The 15,766-nt window shown below is 40.7% G+C and overlaps 1 protein-coding gene and 1 pseudogene across 1 annotated transcript in view; both read right to left on the reverse strand.

The window, feature by feature from the left end:
- Positions 1-1,759, reverse strand: part of LOC102493587 (26S proteasome regulatory subunit 4 pseudogene) — a 36,556-nt pseudogene extending 34,797 nt beyond the window's left edge.
- A 1,777-nt stretch (positions 1,760-3,536) lies between these two features.
- LYPD6 (LY6/PLAUR domain containing 6) overlaps positions 3,537-15,766 on the reverse strand; it is a 32,811-nt gene continuing 20,581 nt past the window's right edge. Inside the window, exons 3-4 of the mRNA XM_027775355.1 lie at positions 9,652-9,782; positions 3,537-6,612 (exon numbers count right to left, since the gene is read on the reverse strand). Of these exons, the coding sequence (XP_027631156.1) occupies positions 6,445-6,612; positions 9,652-9,782 (299 nt within the window). The 3' untranslated portion in view covers positions 3,537-6,444. The remainder of the gene's footprint in view (positions 6,613-9,651; positions 9,783-15,766) is intronic.

Genomic DNA, 15,766 nt, shown 5'->3' on the forward strand with positions numbered 1-15,766 from the left:
TCACCCCACCTAATTCAGTTCTAGCAACTATAATGGCATTCAAATTTACCAAGGGTTATAGAAAAACAGTAGCCATTTTGAATAAGAGAAACCATGACTTTTTTTTTTTTTAAGCCATGACCTTTAAAATGAACAAAATAGACGACTACTGAAAGTGAAGGCTTGACCTGAAGACATTTTGGAACTCTGTATTGGTTAAGTCACACCAAATTATACTAGAAATTTTTAATACAGTCATGCATCACTTACTGATTGGGGTATGTCCTCAGAAATGCATCCTTCGGAGATTTCATTGTGTGAACATCATGGAGTATACTTACACAGACCTAGGTCATACTGCACCCAGGCCACAAACCTGTGCAGCACGTTACTGTACTGAATTCTGAAGGCAACTGTGACAAAATGGTAAGCACAGTTTTCATGTATCTAAACACTCCTAAGCATGGAAAACATACAGTAAAAAAAAAACACAATATAAAAATAAAAGCAGTACACCTATACGGGGTACTTAATGAATGAAGTTTGCAGGACCGGAAGTCACTCTGGGTGAGTCAGTGAGTGAATGCGAAGGTCTAGGACATTACTGTAGACTTTATTACTATAACTACTACTGTAGACTTTATTAGTATTGTACATTTATACTACATCAAATTTATTTTAAAAATATTGTCTTTCTTTAATAACAAATTCACCTTTGCTTACTGTAACATTTTTACATTATAATTTTTTGAGAGTTTTTTGCTATAGGGCATGTGTGCTCACCAGAAAGATAGAGAGAGACAGAGAGATAGAAAGCAAGAAATCACCCTCCAGGGGGAATGGCCAAGCCACAATCCCTTCTTCATTCTTTCTAGATCTTGGGCATGCATGCACATGCACCTGGCGTGAGTTTAAGCCACTGGGTCTGGGATTCAAACCATGGTCAACCACATGGGAGTCCAGCAACACAGCCATTATGCCAACTGCTGGTCCCTACATTATAAAGTTTTAACTTATTTGGTCATAACACTTAGTTTAAAATACAATATATTGTATAGTTGTTCAAAAATGTTTTCTTTCCTTTTATCTTTATTCTAGAAGTTGGAATCTATTTTAAATTATTTTATTTTTACCTGTTAAACTTTTTGTTAAAAATTAAGACACAAATACACACATAAGCTTAGGTTTACAGGGGTCATAATTATCAGTATGACTGTCTTCTCCTTAAACCTCCATCCCACTGGAAAGTCTATGATGAACAAAGCAAGGTTAAAGCACGCACAAGAGAAAGTAACGTCATCGGGAGACCCAGCAGACAGGAGCTGTGTAACGGTTAACAGTATGCTGCCAGTTTAACGCCGCACACTGCTTTACACTTACTTCTTTATATACAGAGGAGTGAACTTTAAAATACTAATAAAAAGTATAGTATCATAGGTACATAAACCAGTAGCACAGTCATTGTTATTACCAAATATCACATACTGCACATGCGTGTATATGCTGTATTTTTACATAGCTGGCAGTAGGGCAGATTTATTTACATCAGCGCCACCACAGACATGCGAGTAATTTGTTGTGCTATGAAGCTATGTCGTCACTGGGCAAGAGGAATTTTCAGCTCCATTATCATCTTAGGGAGAGCCACCATTATGTTTGAAGTCTGTCATTGACCGATGTTATGTGACACATGACTACATTTACAAAAATACTCACAGGCCTGTTTTCCAGATGTCACTGGAGAGTGCTCCAAGCTAATGTCATGTTGCTTCATATTCATGCCTTAGCCCAGCTTCAAGTTGATGGGCACTCTTGAAAAAGAGCCTGAATTTCTAAGGTTAAGTTATTCCAGTTACAGTGAGGATTTGTAACAGATGCTCAAGAACTTTTCATGTATTTCACTCCTCGTAAGTTAGAGGAAATAAGTTAAAATAAGTGTGAATGTTCTCTAAGTATTTCAGATAACTGATCCTGTACTGCAGTCAAGGCACCACATCTGACTTACCTGTGAATGAAGCTTGCAAAATTGGAAGTTGCTCTGCGTGAGTCAAGATACTTGGTATGTTCTAAATTTTCTTTGTAAATCATGTGTATAAAAAGATATGAAATGCATTTATAAAGTGAAGCATCCTTTTACCCCGCCCCCAACAGGGTAAGCATTTAAGTCCATGTGTTCGCTATCACATTTCCTGAAAGCATAGTCCACCTACAGTGTCCTTACGTTAAACACACAGAGCTGTTTCCACAAGTTAGTGATAAAAGCCATCTTCATGTTAGGACAACACTTCACAGAAAACCAGCCATGTCATTGATCCAGAACCTAATAGAAAACCTGTAACTTTTGGGAAAAGATGTATATCTCTGGAAATTTCACAATATATGATGTTAAAGAATAACCAGGAATCACATACAAGCTGAAGGTTTTCAAGATCACTTTTAATATTTACTGTTCTACTAGGAGAAATATGAATTCGGTGTCTAAATAAAATATGACATGATTACTATTCCAGTATTTGATTCTTAATACATAAGAAATCATCAAGGGAATATGCTTTGTAGTTTATCATCACTAACACAATGCATCCAAGAATAAAGTACAATTTTAAAACAGTTAACGAAGGTCCAGCCTAACAGTGTAGTTGGTACTAAACTGAACCGCAGTGCTGGAAGCCATGTGGCTGCTGCAGGTTTGAATCCAAGGTCAGCCTGAAAACATGCAGGGTGCATGTGTAGAGTGTGCCCAGGATTCTGACAAGAGGGAGGGCTGGGGAAATAGATAGCAGGATGACTAGACCCCATCCAGATGCTTCTCCCTCTTTTATCCCTCTGGCATGCATACACACATTCTCTGCTATAAGGTAAACTTAAAAAATAAGCCCCTCTGCAGCTGTGATTAAGCACTATGTCTGGGAGGTTACATCACACAGGTCTGACCACGATTTGAACCCTGATCCTGGCAGTGTGAAAAATACACAAGGCTTGGGCCTGCAGGTGGGGTGGTCATTGGACCCCACATGGTGGACTCTGCAGTTGGAGACCTGGTCTCTGCAGCCTGAATAATCACACTGGCACATGTGCCTGAGTGCCCAAAATCCTGAGAACAGAGAAGAGACTGCAGTGTGACCATCACCCCTAGAGAGTGCTTTCTCACATTTCCTCTCTCTGTGTCTTTCCAGTGAGTGAACAGGCCCTAAAGTAAAAAGTTAAAAAAAAAATACAAGGTGCATATGCTGTGTGCCAAAAATCCTGGCGGGATATAGAAGTAGGGTAAAAGGGGTTGTGGCATGACCATGCCCCATTGTAGGAGGTTGCTTTCTCTCTCCCTCTCTCCCTCTCTTTCTCTGGTAGGTGCAAGTGCTCTCTGGCAATTAAATAAATAAATAAGTAAATAAATAAATACATAAAATTTTAGAAAAAGTTAACAGATTGGTATATGTATATATGTATATATGTACATATATACGCATGTAAATGAACATTTGTATGTGTATGTCTGCATACACACATGCATAATATTTTCATATTCTCTGATTTAGCAGAGAAGTGTCCTAGGCAAACTGTAGACCCAAATAAAAAGTCTCATAATAGTTCCTCCTTTGACTTTCTGTAGCACTACCATCTGTATGAATCATCTGGAAGAGTAAATGGTCTTGTATCTTTTCATGCATATTTCTTGTCTGTACAACTAGAAAGCGAGCTGCTGGAAGGAAGTTCCCTGTGGCGCTAAGCCCAATGCCTTGTACATAACCTGGGTGCATTAATCATTGATTGACATGTACATTTGCAAGAAGGAGCCTGTTAAGATACACTTAAAACCTTTATTCATTGATTTACAAAATATACAATATTTACAAAGTTGAGGCATTAATCCCATATTGACATGAATGCTACGGGGAGTTTAAAAATAAATATGTGGCACAGAGGTTAATATACACATCATGGCTCTTTACACTTCAAGCCATCACCAATGGCGAGATTTCATGAAAAGTTCAATGGGGTAGAAAAGTCAGATGGCTGACCAGTCCTGGCCCTTCCACGTGAATGGCCCTTCTTGGCTCCTTGATACTGGGGATGTGAGCAAACCAGTTTCTTTCAAGAGAATTGAATTCAAGCCATTCTGACAGGCACGTGGGATGCATGCAGCAACATTGTGCAGTCTGCAATAATCCCCTGAGGGTGGATGAGTCTGCAGCGCTGTGAACCTGCTCCCTGTACCCAGCCAGGGAAGCTTTGGTGCGGCCACTTTCTTGTTTCTTTTACAAATCGCATGCAGTGCTTGGGAGTTATCAGTGGAATGTGACCATGCACGAAAATGATTCTTGTAGCTAATGTACAACACTGAATTTTCATTGTCTTATAGCATCTTTAGATGCAAGATCAACTGTCTCCTCTTTTAGCAAGAGGGATGAATGAGGAAGCCATACCCCCACTCTGAAAAAAAAAAGTCATCTGGGGACACATGCAAATGGCATCCTACAGAAGCAGGATGCAAGAATCTCCACATGAAAAGATGGAGATTCCCATGAAGTTTTCTTAGGAGAGTCATTCCGCCTTCCCTTCTTCAATTCCACCTCATTACACATAACCTAAGTCTGAAGGAAAGGGCTTCATGTTATCGAGATTCTGTGAGCCTCAGGACCTTCATTTGTAAAGGGCTAATACTAGTAATCTTCCTTATGGGGTTCTTGAAGATTCTGTAAGACCTAACTCATGTAAAGTGCTTAGCATAGTGCCTGGCACATAGGAGGTACTTCATGAATGTCTTCATTTCTATCCCTCTACTCCAGTTATAAGCAACATACTGATAAACTTACTAAACTCTAAATTAAGGCCATTGGATGCAATTTGATTATTCTGTATCAGAGTTACTACTAGCAGTTCATATTTGGTCCCTGAGGGGGTGTCTCATTTTTTGAGCCAAAGATATTCCTGTGCAGAGACAATGGACCCTGGCAACACTGTCCTCTTGAATCAGTCATGGCTCCACCAAGTTTCATGCAAAATGCACCCATAACCCTGCACAGAAACCTGGACCAGTGATGGCCACCACCAGAATACTTCTGGGACAGCACCACAGAGGAAGCCAGGAGCAGCAGCCTTGAAGCAAACACAACACTCTTGCAACATGTTAACCTTTTTCCACATTGGTACTAGTATCTCCACAACTCTAAACATATATTACAAGCTCTACCCCTGTTGAAAAATAGGTATTCTAATTTGATCATTTTGTTCAGATAGAGAATTTTTTACAATACATTTTAGTTTCTAGTTATGCCATACAAAAATAAATATTGTTAAAATGATTTACAAGAAGAACAAATTGTAACTTGGTGTGCCAACAATATAGTGAAAGGTGGTGAAACTTTCACCATCTACTTCAAAAGCAGTATCTAAAAGAAATAAAAATCTTCTATTGGGTTTCCTTCCTAGTCTCACCATAACCTCTCTGGTCTGCCTTGTTCTCACTCTAGCATTTTATATTTTCTTTCTCTATTAATCTAAAGACAGCTGAATGCAGAACCTTCTCCCTGAAGACACCACGGATTTGGAACAGGAAGGTTCTTTGGCAGTGTGAAGTACAGATGGAAGAGGAAGCTGGCTGAGTCACTCACTGGGCCCTTACTGTGAACGAGGACTCATGTCCACGTATTTACCACCATTCCAAAAATCCTCCTCTGCCTAGATTATCTATGACTGAGTAGATTCCCACATGTGGAGAAAATCGCCCCACCCTATTTTGAAACTCTGGACACCATTAGCCCAGGCAGAATCCAGTGTCTCATAAACAAAATTGGCTCTGAGTCAACACCGATAGACATGTAGGACTCAGCATAGCCTCTGTATGGATGTTAGTTCCCTCAAGTTGGGGGAAATCCTTCATCAGCCACCACCACCAACACACTTTTCTGGTTGCCCTTTTATCATCCACACAGAGCGAGGGAATATGATGCCCAGCATAGGGATAAATAATTTCTTTCTCTTGCAGGGACTTGATTAGGATCTCTAGGGAAACAGTCCATTGATTTTGGAATTGAGTTTAAAATCTAAGCTGTGAGTGAATTCATGATTGTGTTTAACCCAGTGGTCCTTTACCTTTCTCCTGAAATCACACAGCTATGTGTCTCCATATAACATACCCCTTACATCTCAGAAGGCCCCAGGACCTCCTAAAGCCCATGCGTACATTCCAAATTAAGAAGCCCAGGTTTCAATAAATGTACAACGATTTCCTAGAGTGAAAACAAAAGTTTGTGGTATAGAACTCAGGGTTTGTTTGGGACAGGCTGGCGTTGATGGGTTTTTAGTTAGACTTGAAACGACACTGAAGCAATGATTGTTCCTCACGGTAAGTGGAAATGCTGGGCCATGACAACACGTGTAACTACTGTCAAGCTGATGACTCATGCATGACTATGGACTGTGAAGATCCCCACGGATCCTACTACATATGGTGCCATTGAGCTGCTATAATGTGAGTCCTAACCACACCCACAAGCAGGACACGATCACTGACACACAGTGAGGGTGCCCATTTGTCTGATTTATAGGTGACGTTGTGGCAAACGTGGCATCAGTTTCATTTCGGGGGAGTGGCAAGTTACAGATATTTCCTTCACAACAGGAAGTGCAGACCTGAAAGAAAGAAAGAAAAGAGAGGGTTTTTGGAGAAATGATCTCCCTCACATCAAGACTCAAATAAAATTTAATGTTCTACAAAGCAACTGCCAACCCCACATTTAGCAAAAATAGGGAGAGCAAATGGAGTCTTCAAAAGGTTTGTGGAAAATGCACATGATGAAAAACTATGCATGGGTTTCAAACTTTTTTGTACCAAAAATAAATTTATACTTTAATTCCGTTTTGCCACAAACTTTTTGAAGTCCCTGTATTTCAAGAAGCAACATGGTGAGCACAGAAACTCTAGTCTAAAGCTTCACACATTTGGGTTTTTTATAGAGGTGTTCCCCGCCCACCGCCCCTTAGGGCATCTGCACTGGCCAGAGAGAGAGAGAGAGACAGTGAGAAGGAAAGTGAGAAATCAGCTTGAGGGGGACTGCCACATCACAATCTCTTCTCCTCTATTCTCCTTCCAGGATCTTGGGCATGCAAGCACATGTATCTGGTAGGATTATGAAGTCACCCAGTCTGGGATTTGAACTGCTATCAGCCATGTGGAAGTCCAGTGATGTAATTGCTATGCCATCTACTTGCCCCCTTGAGTTCTGTTGTTAATACCCATCATGTGGTATTAAGGTTTTCAGTCTAGAAAGGCCTCAGTTACTGTACCTATGAAATGAGGATTATAACACTTATCCTGTCTCTTCAAAGAGTTTCTGACTATTCGAAGAAGCTAGAAGGATAAACTTCCATGTGCCAGTTTTCACAGTGAGAAGAAAGTGGCAACAACCCAGGTAATGTGAACTTGAGTATTTGCTTTCATCAGAACTATCTACATGATTATCATCTTCCTGGGTCAGTTAGGCTTAAAGGTTTTCTTTTATGCAATTAGTCCTGTTTTATACCATTTTATTCATGAATTTCAGGAGTGAAATAAACCTAAAGGGATATTGATGGAAATTATTTTAGACCATGGCTATACAAAGTACAGACCAGCAGTTTCAACATAAGCTAGGAGCATGTTACAAATGTGGAATCTCTAACCTCACTCAGACCTAGAGAATTACTGGATTATCAGGAAAGTCATGAAACATTTTTTGCATAGAAAAACATGTCATGACTTTCCTGACAACCCAACAGAATCAGCATTTTAACAAGATCCAGAGGCTATTCCTGTTCACAGGATGGTTAATATTCTATGCATTCATCATTCGGGTCTTTGGTCGTAGTTGATGTGGGGCTAATAAGACAGCAATAGGGGGTCTTCAGCAAGTTCATGGAAAATGTACGTGGAAGGTATGAAAAGACTATGCATGAATTTCAAAAGAATTTTTCACCAAGATAAATTTATATGTAACTTCATTTTTCCATAGACTTTCCGATGTTCCCTGTATAATGTTGAGGAAATTGGAGGTCAGAAGTAAATTTAATTTTGTCTTTGTCAGGGGACTAGCAGATAGCGTAATGGCTATGTCTCTGGACTCCCACGTAGTCGACCGTGGTTTGAGTCCGAGATACGGTGAATTAAACTCATGCTGGGTGCATGTGCATGCATGCCCAAGATCCCAAGAGGAGAATAGAGGAGAAGGAATTGTGGTGTGGCCATCCCCCTGGCGGTGATTTCTCGCTTTCTGTCTCACTATCTCTGTGTCTTTCTGCCAAGCGCACAAGCCCTATAGCAAAAACCTCTCAAAACAATTTTTTTTCTTTGTCATTTAATAGCTATGTGATCTAGGCCTATGATATAACCTCTCTGATCTTCAACTTTCTCTTTCATAAAGAAGCTATGTTGGGGGACCAGCAGTTGGCATAATGGCTATGTCGCTGGACTCCCATGTAGGCGACTATGGTTTGAGTCCCAGACCCATTGGCTGAAACTCATGTCAGGCGCGTGTGCGTGCGTGCCCAAGATCCCGAGAGGAGAATGGAAGAGAAGGGATTGCGGCGTGGTCATCCCCCTGGGGGGCGATTTCTCGCTTTCTGTTTCTCTCTGTCTTTCCAGCAAGCGCATGTGCCCTGTAGCAAAAGCCTCTCAAAACAAACAAAACAAAACAAAACAAACAAGCAAACAAACAAAAGAACAAGAGAGAGAGATGCCTGAGAGCCAAGCCCAGCTTACTGAAGAGGTCAAGTAAGGGCCTTGGTTTTACCCATCCTATTGCAAATGAGGAGCAAGTAAGCAGATTCCATTCTAAAGTTTCATTATTAGCGTTTTTGAGAAGTTTCCTAAGAGTTACATGTCTACCTTAGGAGAAAGAAGGTGTTACTGACAGTGCTGTGCCTGGGTGCTGAGACTGGAGATTACCTCAAAACAACCAGAAAAGCAGCCTGGCAGGAAAAGCAGGCAGTGCTAAGTAAAGGCCATGGCCTGAATGTCAGCATCATAGGCACGGCCAGTCCTGAAGCACCAGCAGGAGTCAGGGGCATGCGTCACCCAACCAGCAGGCAGGATGCCTTTCTCTGACTTCCTGTTTTCCTTCAAGGCTGCCCCAGAAGTACTTCTTACACTGAGAGCTTCTGTACTGAGGCATAGAGGGCATTAGAGGGGAGTAAACTCACAGGAGATGATCTTCTCATTCCCTATCAAATAGCTCAGGGGCCAATGGAGAACTTCCCCAGACTGGGGAAGCAGTCTTCCAAGTAAAGCCCCCACTTTACAGCAAGTTCTCAGAGGTAAACCATTTTGATCATCCCTGGTGAGTGGATCATCAGTGTGTCTGTAACACTGTGCGGTGCTGGATGTAAGTGGTCCCTTGCCTGTCTTTCTTCTGGTAGCTTTTCTATTTTCTTCTGAGTAAAGAAAGGGCTTACATTAATTTTTAATACTCTCTTGGTATGTGTTTCTACAATTTATACCACTTGTTCTATGCTCTGGTATACATTTGTGTTCTTCTAGAGTGAAAAGGAAAGGAAGCATGTTTGCTTAATGCTATAAAGAGAGTCAAAAGGCAGCCTGTAAGGGGGAGTAAGAAACCTCCTTGTGGGCACTGGCAGACGTCTGAGGTGCAGGAAGGCTGCCCATGCTATACCAGGCACTTGCTTTGTTGCACACACCTTGTGGCCTTCATGCTCGGAGTCTCTGCAGCCAGTGGATAAGCACTCTTCCAGTGGGACACAGCGTTTGGTGACAGAGATGCTGTTTCCTGTGAGTTCCATTGTGTGCTGAGTGTAGCAGTATCTGGTCTCTGTCAACACAGAAAACAGGTTTTAATCAAGAAGGGAAATGTTAGCCTAACGTGCCTAAAAGTTAAACAACAGAAGTGTCAACTCTTGCTGGTTTGGCTGATGGTTTGCCCTTCAAAGTTTCATACTTTTGAGCTTGAGGTTGGAAAGAAGTGAGGTCCAGTGGTCAGTGATTGGATGAGGGAGTTTGTATCTTGGAAGCAATACCCGTGAATACACTAATGATGCCTCAAAAGGCCTAGTAAGTTCTCGTTCTCATGAGAAGGAGTTAGTTCTCGTGAAAGCTGGTTGCTATGAAAGAGAGAGAGCTTCTGCAGTTGTCCTCTCTGCTCATACCTGCTACCCTCTGTGATTCTATAAGCCATGCTATAACCTTCTCACCGTTTTATAATGCCTTTGGACTTCCTACCCACCGGAACTGGTATTCAAAATAAACCTCTATTCTCTTAAATTCCCTCAATCTCAGGCATTTCAGTTAGCAATGTAGTAACAGGCTAAGACAACTCTAATTTCTTTTTTTTTTGAGAGGTTTTTGCTATAGGGCACGCGCGTTCGCAAGACAGACAGAGACAGAGAGACAGAAAGCAAGAAATCACCCCCCCAGGGGGGATGGCCACGCCACAATTCCTTCTCCTCCATTCTCCTCTCAGGATCTTGGGAACGCACGCACATGCGCCCAGCGTGAGTTTTAAGCCACCTGGTCCAGAACGCGAACCATAGTCGACTACATGGGAGTCCAGCAACATAGCCATTACGCTAACTGCTGGTCCCAGACAATTGTAATTCTTGAGAAGAGTTAACAGCACATAAGATGTACATGGTGTCAAGTTTGTGAGTAATCCCAAAGAGTTTCTTGGAAAGATACACTTTGTCATGGGAAGAGGAAGGCCTTCAAAGGATATTCATCTCCTACCTATCATGATCCCCATAAACCAGGCACAGTGGTATCACTCCTCGCTTTTCAACAAAATTTGTCAAGGTATTGTTTTTTGTTCTTGTTTTTATTTTTTTATTTTTAGGAATTAGTAGTTTGGACCTTGGAGGTAAGAATGGTGACTTTGGAGGTAAGAATGGTAGCAGTTTTCAGGAAGATGAATGGATGAGTATTCAAAGGACACAGGATTAAAAGTTAGGTAAAATGGTCTTCAAGGAGATAAAAGATTCCCATGGAGACTGGTTGTGTGTGTGTGTGTGAGAGAGAGAAAGAGAGAGAGAAAGTTATTCATAAGTAAGAACAATTACAAACTGGTTCATTCTATCTGGAGATAATGGCTATCCACAATAAAGAACTGCCCACAGTGGGCACAGCTGGATCTAGGATGTGTTAAAGATGATGCAAGGAAGGTTTCCTAAAATGGGGGAACTTCCTTCTTCCTAGCATGATTTCAGCGTCTTTCTAGAATAACAGATGAAGACCATACAAAATTGTCCAGAGGTCCCTCCACAACTTATGAGTCTGAAAACTTGAGATTTCTTCCAAAATTCCATAGAAGATTATTTTATTTGTGATTTAAAAACTAAAGAAAAATGGCTTTGTCAATGTAATTATCTGAGGCCTCCAGGCAGTGTTCAGCTTTATAAGTCTGGGATTTAGGAGAATGTTCCCGATCCACTTTCACATTTAAAAAGATTAAAAATGAATAGTTCTTAAGAAATGTCACTGAGCTGTTTTTCATCCATTTCTGGGACCCAACTGTGCATGCTTTATCCATTTCGGATACTTAGTGGCTAATATGAAATTATGACCTTCTATGATATTATTTATTAGGCAATAAAAATCACCCCCTCACCAGATTTGGTCCTGATTTTAGCAGCTTTTAACTAAAGTATTAATGATCAGAGAAGAAAGTTTAAGAATTAGGGGTCCTGAGATAGTAGAGATCACGTTGACACATTTTGGGAGTCAGGAAAACTCAGAGGTTTGACCAGTCATCCTAGACACCCCATCTACTGGGAGTTTCCAGTGGCCTCGGAGCCAGCAACTTTCCTGATATTCTACGGTATCGTCAAGGGTGCTGGGCAGAGCCTGTGCCAATGCCCTTCCAATACTGTCGCTACACTGCACCCTGCCCAGAATGTTGTTCATTGGAGTTGGGTTGAGGTACAGAGTTGGCTCAGGGTCCTATGGAGCTCTTTGGGAGTAGGGTGAGTAAGGTCAGTCCCCCTCGAATGAAGACTTGAAAGTCATACACCTGGCAGTGATTGTCCCAAGCCTGTCCCACATGACTGACTGCACAGTTCGAGTCCCATTAGTTTGAAAACCAAACTGGGCACGTGTGTGTGTGTGTGTGTGTGTGTGTGTGTGTGTGTCCAAAATCCAGACAGGAGGCAAAAATGGAAGAGAATAGACTGCTGAGTGACCATGCCCCATTGGAGGTGGGGTGGGGTAGTGATTTCTCATTCTATGCCTCTCTGGCAAGCGCATGTGCCCTCTGGCAAATTAAAAAATAATCATTGTTTTTCTGATGAAGAGGAGGCCATTCTTTTTCTCTTTTTCTCTCTCTTTTTTTTTAAGCCTTTGGCAGGTTTGATGAATGGAGGTCAGTGACCTGAGAGATTTACCACGTCTTCCGAAGAGGACCGGTTTACGTATTTGGTCAGACTCTACGGACATTTATGGCCACAGTAAGTACACCTTTCCCACCCCCACCTCAAATCCAAGTGTTTCAGAAAGCAATAAAAATAGGAATGTTCTTATCTCCTTGTCTGCTTCCCACAGACAACCAGGAACAGCTGCCAGCAGTTTTATTACTCCAAATGTAAATCTGAGTCGATAAGATCATAGCTTATGGAATAAGTAAATCACTACGGGGTTTCAGTTTGGGAAATTAGGCTTGTCCCCCAAGCAGTGAATTATCTTCTTTTAAGTAAGCCCTGAAATAATTGGTGAACTTGATATAACTACTTTCAGTTTATACTTTTCTGTCCATAATAAACGCTCTTACAAATTTATTAATGGAGTGCTTATTCCATTGAAGGGAAGTAGAGGAAATAACTGATGAAAAATATTTTTTTCAGGAAAACATTCAAAACCCTAGTACCTAAAAAGCCAATTCTTGCATTTCAGGGGGAAGATGGGGAAGTCAATGGCGATGCTGGGTAAAAATTTTTCTCATACTTCACCAAACCCAGTCCATGAAACAAAGATATATTGAGAACACCACCATCACTTTCAACAGCAGAGCCCTCAATTCCGAAGCATCAATCTCTCAAAAGTATCCATTCCACTTATCTTACAAAACCCTCACATAAATTATGAAATATTAATGTAGACAATGTTCTATAGTTAGGTAAGTTTTGGAAATGCTCAAAGTTGAACAGGTTTTTTCAGTTCACAATTTATGAGAGCCTGCAATATGCACAAGGGGCCTTCAGAAAGTTTATGAAAAATGTGTATTGTGAAAAACTGCATGGATTTCAAAAACTTTTGGACCAAAATAAATTTGTATTTTAATTTTATTTTCCATGAACTTTTTGAAGCGCTCTGTTATTGTATTTCTGTAATTTCTCCAAGGGTTTATCGCAAGAGAGTGGGCAGAATTTCCCAAGCAGAACGAGGTGGACCACATGTGGCTTCTCAGGACTGCTTTAGTGATAAAACCTTAGTTTCAGCCATAGAGCATTGCTCTCTTCGAATTTTGAATAATCCTTGAGTTAGTAATGAGGTTACTTGAGAATTGAGCCTGCTGATAACTTCACACTAAAAGGATTTCAAAGGCTTTTATCTAAAAGATAAAAGATGGATTTGAATTTCTACCAGGTTAGTTTCAGCTCTAAAATCTCATATTCTGCAACACCATGGTATTCCCAGAGGTTGTGAAACTAAAGTCTTTTACTATGAGACCCACAAGAATGCAACTAAAATCAGAAATGGGAAAAGAGAGTTTAATCAACTGTCGGAAAACACAGAATATCATTTTTATGATGCTTACTCTCTCTGTCCATACTGTAGTTCTGAAAATGATTTAAAACCAAAATGTGAATTGTTGTGTAACCACCAACTTTCAGAGTCTGATAGCAAAAACTATATTTAAACCAAATATATATGACATGATTTTAATTAAAATGAGATAGTAAAGATGCACAACTCACTGGTAAAAAGCTTTCTCACCACTCAATTATTCTCCATGCCCCTACTAGCTTCTTCTTTTTAATAAACATGCATGATAGATCTTCAAAAATTTCATGGAAAAAGTATCATTTAACTCTATGCATGGATTTTCAAATTTTTGCACCAAAATGAACTAGTATTTGAATTCCATTTCCCATGAACTTTTTGAAAGCTCTCATACATAATGAGTAAAACAATGCTAGAGAACATATCTCTCATTGAAAGAAAATGAATGGGAGGAAAACAACCTCAATAATATTATAAATTCTGTTAAAAATAAAAGGCTAGCGACATCTGCCCCACATTCCCTGCTCCAGTTCCTCCTATACACTCAGCTCTTCACATCTGCCCTGCTCCCCAGGGCCATGTAAGGACTGCTCTCTAACTGTTGGGATGCCTTTTCCCATGTCTGACCTTGTAGGATCACTTGCAGCTCTGGACTTTACCACTGTATATAATCTTCTCTGGGAGATTCCATACATAGGACTTCACTTTTGTCTCCTTTTAGATTTCTCCTATATCTCTGGTCTCTTCTCTTTCAACACTTTAAGCGTGAATACTAATGTTCTCCCATGTTTTGTCCTTGAACCTCTTCTCACCCAGGTGACCTCATCAACCTTCTGATGCCCCATCTTCAGTCCGATTCTTTCTCCTGAGCTATATGGCCAAAGTTTCACTCTCTTGGATAGTGCCCACATCCCCTCAAGCTTAACATATCTCACACCAAACACATGCTCATCTTCTTCCTCACATGTATGTATCTTCATGTGTTCCTGTCTCAGGAAGAGACCTACTGAGATGTGACACCTCCATCTTACCCAGTAACTTAGCAGCTCAGATGTCTCCCCTAATCCAGGATTCTCCAGATCCTCTGAAATGTCTCATTATTGATCTAGTCTTTTCTGTTCTATTTTCCATCTCAATTCAGGACCTCTTCGTTTATTGTTTTGTCTCTGACCTCTCTCCCTTCTAATGCAAGTGTCAGACGACCATCAGACAGATTACTGAAACAAAGGCCAGACCATGCCACTCGCCATCTATGAAAGTATTACTGACACCTAATTTTCAACTCACTCTGTATTGCTGGGCTTACTCAGCCTACTAGGGCTTTCTCTCTCTCTGCTCCTAAAGCTGTGCATTAAGAGCTTCCTTGATAGAGCCATCAATTAAATTTATAATTCAGGGTTTGGTATCTGAAACTCAGCACTTGTTAATCAAGGTTCTCTTAGAGAGAGGTCCCAGACTCACTCATCATTGCCCACTACATACCTTGAGACACCAAACTACAACTTTTGACTGTTCTCCTCAACAACAACAACAAAGTATGCATGGTCTGGATCCTTTTTCCTATGTTCTGCTCCTGGACATCAGATATTATTCAAGGCTCAGTCTAAATACGACAGATTCCGTGAAACCCTTTCTGAGTTTTCTTCCCAACCAGGTCAACACTAATCTTATTTCCACATTGCCATAGCCCTTCTTAACTTTGTTATTGGTATATCTGACTTTTCTTCTAGATCAGAGTTTTTCCAACTTGGCATAATTGGTGTTTTTATTTTTAAATTATTTTTTCTTTGTTTAGTTACCTTATTATTATTATTTTTTAAAAAATATACCAGAGGGTGCATGTGCTCACTGGAAAGAAGAGAGAGAGCGAATGAGAAAGCGCACCCCCCTGCCCCCCATGGTGGATAGTCATGATACAATCTCTTCTTCATTTTTCCCTCTTTTGGAGATTCTGGACATGCATACACACATGCCTGGTGTGTTTTTCAAGCTGCCAGGTCTGGGACTTGAACTGCACATGTGGGATCTATCTGCATTAACCATCGTACCACCAGTTGGCCCTAGTTACGTTTTTAAAATGAAAACTTA

Source organism: Tupaia chinensis, unplaced genomic scaffold (assembly GCF_000334495.1).
Source record: "Tupaia chinensis unplaced genomic scaffold, TupChi_1.0 Scaffold000549_1, whole genome shotgun sequence".
NCBI classification, from domain to species: domain Eukaryota; kingdom Metazoa; phylum Chordata; class Mammalia; order Scandentia; family Tupaiidae; genus Tupaia; species Tupaia belangeri.